At 34.3% G+C, this 10,565-nt stretch overlaps 1 protein-coding gene across 3 annotated transcripts in view; it reads left to right on the top strand.

The window, feature by feature from the left end:
* The first annotated feature begins 406 nt into the window (after positions 1-406).
* The window catches only part of LOC119255682 (disks large homolog 2), an 811,058-nt gene continuing 800,899 nt past the window's right edge, over positions 407-10,565 (top strand). For all 3 annotated transcript variants that reach the window (XM_054699571.1, XM_054699570.1, XM_054699569.1), the window contains exon 1: positions 407-792. In XM_054699571.1, the coding sequence (XP_054555546.1) occupies positions 484-792 (309 nt within the window). In that variant the 5' untranslated portion in view covers positions 407-483. The remainder of the gene's footprint in view (positions 793-10,565) is intronic.

Below are 10,565 nucleotides of genomic sequence, written 5' to 3'. Positions count from 1 at the left end.
CCATCTAGATGCATCCTTTCTGTCAAGAAGTGTCCTGCTAGTTTGATAAGAGGCTCTCTTTCCTGAGGTCTGTATTTTGTGTGTGAATCAGCTCGGAGAGTGAAAAAACAGAATGCCAAACAGCAAAAAATATTCTATACTGTGGGGCTCCATCCAAAGAGGGTTTGTAACACAGTGTACAGTCTTGTCGTCCAGCTGTGTGGAGCATTGATTGCTTCTGCCTAGAGCAGGGATACTGTCAAGTTGCTCTGTGAGTTGAGTCATCTATTGACAAAGAGCTACCAGCCCGCAGATAATGCTGTGCGGAGCTGCTCTCGCTGCTCCCGCTGCTCCCACGATGCTCTGCTTATAGCAGCTGCCAAAGATACTGAGGGATCCACGGGAGGAAAAAAGACTTTTACAACTGCCTGGAAGAAAGGGGTGTGAGGGAGGAGACATTCCTGTGCAGAGCTGACCAAAGGAAAGAGTAGGCTTCAGTGCAGTATGAATGCATACCTCACCAAGCAACACAGCTGCAGCCGGGGGTCCGATGGGATGGATGTCGGCAGGAGCACGCCCACACTGATCAGGGATACCCACTGTGCTTGTGGCTGGCAGAGGAACCCTCAGGGGCTTGAGTACCACTCTCAGACAATGCCTCCCTCAGGACATGGGGGCCCAGCTTCCAACAGGACCAAGTTGGTCACCTTGTGGGACAGTGTGCGGAAAAGCCCCCACAAGATGAGCACCAAGGGCAAAGGGACTTGTGGGGAGCATTGTACCTGCCCCCATGGTTGGTTCAACCCAGCACAGGTGAGCCTTTTCCTTCTGACTTTCCCTTGAGCATTGAAAAAACTGAGAGTAAGTTGTGCAAGATTACATGCTTGGGAAACTTTGCTGAGTATTTTGTCCTGCCTGTTTACTACTGTTTGGCAGACGGTAGATAGGCCAAGAAAACTTGGTATTTTCATAGGTGTTTGTGGACTCACACCTCTGGGTGGCCTGGGAAAGTCCAGGGAGGCTGTGCTCAGTTTCTTTCACTGACTTTTCCTCAAGTTCAACTTGTCTAGTCTGAAGCTGATTTTACTATTCTCCTGCATGGCCTTTTAGCAGCTTCTTTATTTCCAATCATTGATAACTTTCTACTCTGCGTAACCAAGTTTACTTTTATTTTAAAGAGAGAGAAACTCAAACTTTAACGAGATGCTTTTCATCTCTTTAAAGATAAAAACATTCATTTCTTTAGTTAGGGAAAATAGTGACTTGAAATATGCTATTCAAATTGTACTCTTCTAATACCATATACCTTTTCAATATTGAAGAAATTTTTTTCTAGTAAGTCATTTTACAAACAAGAGGAATAACGGTGAGTAAGTCAGAGGATGATTAAACTTAGAATAAAATAACAAAACCTTTCATTTATTCATAGAGAAGCAATAAGTTTATTTATATTAAAAAAGGTAACTCTCTCATAATGTATTTCTGAAGTAGATGTGCAGATGCCCGTAATCTGATTCCTAGCTTATTCTTGCCCCAAACTATCAGCATTCTCCCAGAAATGAAATTGACTCATTTTTTTTCTGCCTCCATCCAGAAGAGAGAAAAAAACTTTCATTAAAATGTTATAAAATATAAATAAAATGCACCTGTAATCACTGTCACAAGTACAGAGCAATTATTGTTTTAAGTATATTGAAAATAGAAATGTTGTGTTTGCAGAAAATAATTCTTGATTTAAATATGCTTTTAACTTAATTATAAAGTGAATGTTGATCCTGAATAAAATGTTATGATCTGAGAGATGTAGAGAAAATTCTAATTCTAATTAATATTAGGATTTTTTTTTAAAGAGTACTTCCTAGAATTTCAGATACCACTGGATCTTAATAATATGGGTACATATTAATGACCATGTATGACTTTTGGTTCACTGATAGTATATATATGGCTTTTGACTCACTAATATCTCAGAATCTTGTTTCAAGTCAAGAAAGATTGTAATTTTTGTATTAAACTAGTTCATCTTGAAATGAAGCCTGACATTTGGAAATTCAGTTATTTTTTAAAGTTTAATGAGAATTTCAAACTGAGTTGATAGTCTTGACAATTTTGAAGACTCTGCATAGTCCTTAATAAATACACATGTTTACATATATTTAACTGTCTCTATCTCTGTGTTGATACCATTACTTAAGGCTCACAGCAAACAAGACAAACTCACATCTAGCTTATGACTTTTGTAGAGTAGAATAAGCAAACTCAGCTTGTTTTATTGTTACAATTATTTTATTGAAGATATAATATTTTATTATAAATGATAATTCTCAAGCCATAATCTCTGATACTACATTCTCATTATCATGCTCTAAAATATTGGTACTTTTATCAGATGGGAATTTTTTCCTTGGATTTTACAAAGTCAGCCTTCTACTTGCCTTAAATTTATAACCATTTATTGCTCTAACGAAGTAAAGTACACGCTCTTCATTGCTAATTAAAGAGCCAATGAGAAGTCAATAAATTGAGGGAGCAACCATCTCTCATTATTCTTTTGCATACAGAATACTACATGTCTTCTCTTTTATTCACATGCATTTAATTACTGGCTAGGAAAAACAGTGGTCGCCAAGTATTGGAGCTATAAAATCATGTTTTAATGTCTTCATGGTTGTCACATTCTTCTATGACCAGAGGCCTTTTACTATCTTAGTCCTATAAAAATCCTGTATTTGATTTATCAATCTCTCTTTGTCCTTTCCTCCATCCTTTTAAAAATATCATGTTGAATAATATTTAATGTGTCTACATATATACATAGATTTAATATCTATATTATCTCTTCATATATTAATATACAGATATTAGTATATATACACAAGTATATATACTTAATACATATACATGTGAAAAATAAATTTTTAGAGTTTTTTTCTTTTCTCATCAAAAAAGTGCTTGCTTGTTCTCCCAAAGAATGTTTCATTTTCTCCACAAAGTACATTTTCTTTACTTCTGACAAGTGCTCAAATATGTTGATATATGTATGCATATATGTACAATACATGTTCACATATACATCTATAGAATCTACATAATTTTGAAATACAGATGTGTACTATACACACATGTGTACGATCACAAAAGCCGATCATGTCAGTGTGTGCCTATATTTATGCACACATGCCCCTTAAAACTAAATCTGTTTTGACAGTTTTGTAATTTCATTTTTACTCCTTAAGTAGTGGTAGTCTGTGAATATTATAAAACAAAGAATGATGTCTAATGAGACTTAACATTAGAATCCTTGATAAGGCAAAATGAAGAAAGTGCATGTTTTTGAATAGCCTTGGTACCCACATGTGGGACAGAACATGCCTGAGGGCTGTTAAGTATCTGGGAGCTGGGATCCTATCCTCAGAGTTATTTGCCATATTACATGGAAATCAGCAGTGTGATTTCCAGCTGTTCTAATAGATGGCCATGGTAAACACTTGTGTTCCGCCCAAGGCTCTCTGCAAACTCCTATTATTTGGGGTCCTGTGTACTTACAGAAATATGTCATTATGGTGTTCTTTTACAAAGTGAAAAACAGCTCTGTCCCTTCTCAAATAAGTTTACATTCCAGTTAGACCTGTAGAATTAATATAAACATAATAGGAAGAAAATGGAAAAATATAGAGTCCAGAAATAAATTCTGGAATACATGCCTCAGATAATTGTGTCAGCTTTAGGAGGAAATGATGTCCATGTTTGCTTATGTGGCATTTCTGCCCAATGCAGACTGTTGTGGGGAAACAGCACAGAACAGAGGAGACTTAGAGGCCAAGGTCTATTTGTTCATGTATCTCTTCATTTATTTACTCAACTATTGTTATTTGAGTGCCTACTACGTGCCACTGTCAGGCACTATGTATATAATGGTAAACGCAGTAGATCCAACTGATCCACCCCAACATTATGGTATGCAATGTTTAGCAAATATATCATTATACGTACAGAATGATACAATCTTAAATCACACAACGAAAGGGAAACAAAGTTCCAAGAGTATTGGCAATTGCATTGGAAATGTGTATTCAAATGCAGAGAACCACAGAGGAGTAAGAGCAAGATGTCTTTTTTTTTTTTTTTTAAGATATTTCATCTCTTTGAGTGTAGAGTTTTCTGTTTTGTGAAAGGAACAAAAAGGTAGTGACAGGCTTCTAGTGTGTGGTGAGAAATTATTAATGTAATACTTATAAAGCACTTAGCACAGTATTTATTTCTATTAGGGGCTCAATAAATATTTGTGGAATGAATAAATTGTAAGTCCACAATAAAAAATTGTCTCTGATTAACCTATTCCTGTCTCTGATTAACCTAGTGTTATACTTGGCTCGCTGAGGAAAGGGTGAAGTCTTTATAGAGGGAGTGATATTCAGATGCAATTGAATTGAGTCTTGAAAAAAATGTATGTTTTTGCACTGGGCAAAGAGAGTGAAATTCAGGGGGCTAAAATAACCAAAACAGAACACAGATAACTCCCAGGAACCTGTTTGGGTCTGTTCATAGTTCTTTCTGCACAGAACATTGCGTATTGGAAGGCAGGTTCATCAAGAACTGAGGTGGTCTGGGTTTGGTCACAGGTAGACATGATGAGGAAGCCTTTGAGCGGTAGCAAGAAATTACTGCAGAATCTGACAGTCTGCTCTGGCACTCTGTATTTTAACCCTTGTGGTTCATGAACCCTTGCTGGGCCTCAGTTTATGGTTCTAAGAAAACTTTTTTCCTAAATAACAACCCTTACCTTCTCCAGTACTAACTTACTATCACCCTGTCAATTGACTCCCCTCATTAATGGGAAGGACTTTAGAATGAATTTATGCTTTAGAGCAGAGCTGAACAATCCTAAATTTGAATTTACTAGTGTTCTGTGATTTCACTTGCCTTAGTTTCTTTAGGACTTACTTGTCTCCTTTATAAAATTTAGGATGATAAAAACATATTGCAGGAAAAACATAATAAGAGTGTAAAATGATTTATAAAGAGCCTAGCATGGCACTTAGAATAGGGGCATTGTTCAACAAATGGTACTTATTTCTAATGATATTCAAATTATTTTTAATATGAATACATTATTATGTGTCAGATTAATTATCATTATTGTGATCTTTCGTTAGAGTGTAGTTTGCTCACTGAATTTTGTGATGTCTTACTTACAATGATGAAGGTTAGGCTAGGCAACTGTCCAGAAACATTTGGCAGAGTACCACATAATGATGGGGTGACATTTTGTCCTTCAGTGTTATCTCAGATTTACAATGGTGCACACCAAAAAAGAAAAAAAAATCATGTAAATAGAATTTATTGGTGAAGTAGCATTGTCAAAAGCTCGCATTCAGAGGTGGGGGCTATTTGAAGATTTTCTCAGCAACATCCTGCTAGAACAACTGCATTTGAAGGATTTAGCCAGACTCTGTAAATCTTCCCTTACAGTCCCTTTGCAGTACCTCCAGAAACAGCACTTTGCAGCAACTTGAGTGCAGAGGAAATTTTAGTCCAAGAGGTAGAATTGCCCTAGGCTGAAATCTTGGGCTCAGTTTATGCCCAACCAGAAATATTGAACAGCTTATTTTAACAATGAGACTGTTTCTACTGATTCTTTCCAGAAAGAGAGACTCTTGCCAAAGAAGAATAAGACGTTTTAGTCTTTGGAAAGTAACAACTACCTCCCAAGCAAGAGAAATAGAAAAGAATAAGAAGTTCATGAAAAGAATTAAAGTTCTAGACATTCCTTTGGCAGATTTGAAGCCATTTGATTAACACTCCTGTACCCCAGCTTCTAGAAACTTATATCAGCCGAGCATGAGCAGGGCAAGGGAAAACAAGGAACAGATGGTGAAAAAGAAAAGAGCAAAAGTGACAATACTGATTAAGTTCTTATAATATATACATTGTATGAAACACTACATTTTGGGTTTCTCATTGGTTATTTCTTTGCATTCTCCCAGCAACACTAAAAGAGTAGTATTATAATCCCCATTTTATAGATGTGGAAATTGACGCTAAGAGTAACTAGCTTATGGTGACACAATTGATAAAGCCATAAATCTTTTCAAACTTGTATCCATATGACTTTAACCTTTCCATCACATCTTCCAGACACACCTGTCTGAGGTATGCTGGGAAGTAGAATAATCCCCCACCCCAAAGACCTCTCAAACCTCTAATTTAACAGAAAATGACCTTAAAGATGAGTGTTTTGCAAGGTTGGGAGGACTGGAACACTCTATCAGAAAGCTGGGTTTTCCCCATTCTACTGCAATTTCTGCTCCCAGGAATCTTGAGTTGTTAGGATCAATTGGTGTTGATTCCCATAGTACTGGCACCACAGTAAGATCACTTGCTTTAAAAAAAAAGTCTCAAAAACTGTGGTTATTTTCAAATTGTACTCAACTTTGTAACATTTATATTAGAGAATTGGGAGCCATGTATTGTAAATTATGTATATGCCAAAAAAGTACATGCAGACATTGTCTGTCAAAAGTCCCAGATCAACAACTTGCGTTGTTGAATATTTGCCCACCTGCCTGTGTATCAATCAGGACAAGAATCAAATGTCTCCTTTTAAAATCTTCATCACCACATCGTCCTCTTTCTTTTTGTGATGTTGTTTGATCTATTACTAATATAGCCTTACTTGATTTGATTTTCCTGTATTCTTCATTACATTATTTTAATTTACCAAAGTAGCATATAAGTTTTATGTTAGAGAAGGATGGGAATTTAGAAGTCATCTAGTATATTTTTCATAGAAGAACCTGATGCTTAGAAAGGTTAACAGATGCTCTAAAGCCATTCATTTTCTGGCAAAATCGGTCAATGTCTTTGAACCAATAATTGAGTACTTTTTACTGCTTCCAGCTGTCATTCTTTTCTTCGCACTTAAGTGCTCATCATTATGAAGTATAATTGTTGACAAAAAATAATAAGCATATGATTTATTGATAATTCAGTGTTTAGCATTATACAAAATGTTAAATAAACCTAATCTCTACTACATCATAATGCAGACAAGTTGTCCCCAGTAGATAAGGAGAGAGGGAAGTAACCAGAAATCATTTTAGAAATTCATGAAAGGTCCTTATATATCAATAATAACTGGGAGGTGATTCTGGCTTCTAGGAGAAGTAGATTAGAGATATTACACGTACTACAATGTGCAGATTAGTCCTGCATGACAAGCTTGTCCTATATGCTGTACAGTTTTTAACAGCCCACTGGATAGTCATTTTTTTTTTTAAGTTTGTGATTTTCTAAGCCTAAAATCAAGTTCAGTTTCAAGTAAATTCAAAGCCCTTTCTTCAAGGATTTAATAATCATTAAATATTCTAGTAATGTAATATCTGTATAATTCAAGGAATCATGGCATTTTATTCTGTTAGGAATTATATCAAAAGTTCATTCCCATTTGGAAAATATCATTCTTGCAGCTATGCTGTAGCTCCTGGTATTTGTTTTCCTGATTCACCTCTCCGCTATCAGTCTACATTTGTAAATGTCACTTGAAAATATGTTATTGATAACCAAAAATTTTTAATAGGTAGAAGTTCATTAAATAGAAAGATCTTAGCAAATTTCTCTTTTAAAATATTTTATTTGATTATCACAGTATATATTTAAATATTTTATCATACAATATGGAATCTATTTTGTGAAAATTATCTGAAATTATTTGTCTTAGAGTTGGCTTTCAATTTTACTGATATTGTCCCAAAGTTTATCTGCATTTAACTTCTCTATCAGCTATGAGGTTGCTGGGTTTTCTTTTTTAATCATCTCCTATTCTCCATTTTTTTTAATAAAAAGAGAGAATTCCAATGTCTTTTGAAAGACTGGAAATCAAATATATACATATATACCCTTACATGCTTTTTTTCCAGGGGTGGGGTGATTCTAAATAAGAATAAAGTGATAAAGATAAACAAAATGGATGGGTGAATGAATCTGTAAATAGAATGACAGACAGATAGATAAAGTTCCTCATTGATCTTCCCTATGTAAAACAGAAATTATTTTGACACTAAAATTATAAATACGGGGCAATTTTGTTGTAAAAATGTGACACTTTCCTACCTTTTCTACCTCAACTATAGGCAATCTTGATTGATAATCTAAATATCAATTAAAGTTCTTTCCTCTGATCTCATATAGAAATGATCTGCTACAGTCATATGTTTCTCTTACCCTTTTTCTGTTGTTCTTATAGAAATGATATCTGGTCTCTTTATTCCACTAAATCTGAATTACTCATTATAAGTAAGCAGTTGACAGCTTCATTATATTGTCTGGTATAGTTGGGGTCACAGAATGCACTGTTTAAAACACTGTAACATAAAATAATTTATTTACATTTTAACTTTAGTTAAGGTTTTAGTATGATAATATGTAGGCATCTGTATTATCCATATGTTTCATTCCTGGTTTAGAAAGAAGGGCCTTTCAAAGCATTTAGTATAAAATAGGAAGGTTGGGTCATATGTAACTGGGAGCAGTGGGCTTGATTTGATACTGTTATGTGCACTGTCATGTATGTGCCTAGCCCAGGAGTCAGCAAAGTGTGTTCTACAGGTCAAATCCAATCTGCTTCCTATTTTTAACCAGAATCTAATGATGTTCTTTTTTAGATTTTTTTAATGGTTGAATAAAATAAAATAATAAAAGATAATAATATTTGATGCCATGTGTAAATTAAATAAAACTCTAATTTTACTATCTACAGTTATATTAGTACACAGTCATGTTCCCTTGTTTACATTCTGTCTGTGATGACTTTTTCGCTACAAAGGCAAAGTTGAGTAGTTGAGGTACAGAGCATAGGACCAGACTAGGGCTAGAAAGTCCTAAAATATTTATGATCTAGCTATTTATAGAAAAAGTGTGCCATCCTCAGCTCTAGACTATCAGCCTTCCTTTGCCTTCTGATGGGATGCCCTATTTTAATAAAACTTATCCATATTTTAAAGATCTGATTCAATCAGTCTTTTATACTTTTCAGTTCACTCTAGCTCAGAAAACCTCTTAAATTGGCATCCTGCACGTTTGTAATGTTACCTTGCTTTGTGGTTGTTACTTTTCAGCATCCCTGATTAGAGAATGACGTTTTTCATATGTTCAGCATAGAGCCTAACTCACAAAGCTAGCTGTCCAATTACTTTTTATAACAATTCTTATATTATTATTCTTAAAATGTATATTTGAACCCAGAATTCTCAGCTGCATCTGTGACTGTGGAGATGTGTTCTACATCTTTCTGACTATATGGTTTACATTGTATAATTTCCCCATCACAGTGTATCACACAGATAAATATCTGCCCCACTAAGCTCAATTTCTTTAAGCACAAACTTCAGTTGCCCTTGTTCCCCCAGTACCCAGCATGCTATAGTAGGTAGGTTCATCAATAAATTGTTACAGATTTCTGAATATTAGCACAGGGCCTTATATATAAAGGTGCTTAATCAGTGTTGAATTTGATTTATTGTCATTATGACTATTCATTATAAGATTGCCTTAAGATAAAGAGTGTTGTCTTCAATCCTCAGAGTAGCTCTAAAATAACAGATTGTGACAAAAGTTGTTAACATATTACTACTTAGTTAAATTGTTTTGCTTTTCGACTTTTGTTTTGGTTTAGTGTTTTGTTTTAATCTTTTCTGTGGTGCTGCTAAAATATTGAAATCACTGTTCAGAAATTAGGTTCAGTATTCAAGTGGGTCATGCTGTTCAATGATGAAAGGAACAGTACTGCACTTTGAGAGGACAATCAGGAAAAAAAAAATCTGATCCTACACAGTTTGTCTAATTTAGGAGTCACTTGTTCCCTAGAAGGTTAAAATAATGTCATGAAGTATTATTTTATAATTAGCTTTGGTACAATCTATTGCAGACTGCATGACCTTTATTTCCTCCATCAATTTCATCATTAAGTATAAGTGCTCAGAGTACAGTAGTTGGCACCAACACATTAAAAATCATAATTGAACGCATTTGCACTTCATTCTGATAGGTTGTACTATTTAACTAGTGGTCAACATTGATTGTTAGACTTTTCAATATGTATTTTTTTCTTTAAAAATGCACATAGAACTAAATTCTGCTTCAGTTCTTCTCTCATGACATACACATACTTCAGGACCAATTTTGTACACTAATTATATACTAATCATTTATTTTTCTGATATCTTTTGTATGGTCTCTATTACACATACCACTGCATTTGGCTACATTTTTTAAAAAAGGACTTTAATTTTTTAAGAAGTTTTAGGTCTACAGAAATATTTAGAGAAACAGACTGTCAATGATCATTTATTCTTTGTTTTCATATCAAGGCATTTTTTAAGAAAAAATGAAAACTAAGTGAATAATCAAAATCATACATTTATACTTCATTTTAAAATTATTTTATTATTTCACTTTGATGTAAAATGATCAAGTTTATAATAAAAATATAAGCTAAAGATATGTAGAAAAAAGATTAAAATTTACCTATAATTCCACTCACAGTTAATCACAGTTCATATTTTGATACCTTTTTAGTTTTTATTTGG

The sequence above is a fragment of the Talpa occidentalis genome, unplaced genomic scaffold (assembly GCF_014898055.3).
Source record: "Talpa occidentalis isolate TD23 unplaced genomic scaffold, MPIMG_talOcc4v2.1 talOcc4.3, whole genome shotgun sequence".
Lineage (NCBI taxonomy): Eukaryota > Metazoa > Chordata > Mammalia > Eulipotyphla > Talpidae > Talpa > Talpa occidentalis.
Note: the sequence above shows the minus strand (reverse complement) of the source record. Positions and strands in the feature narration are given on the sequence as shown.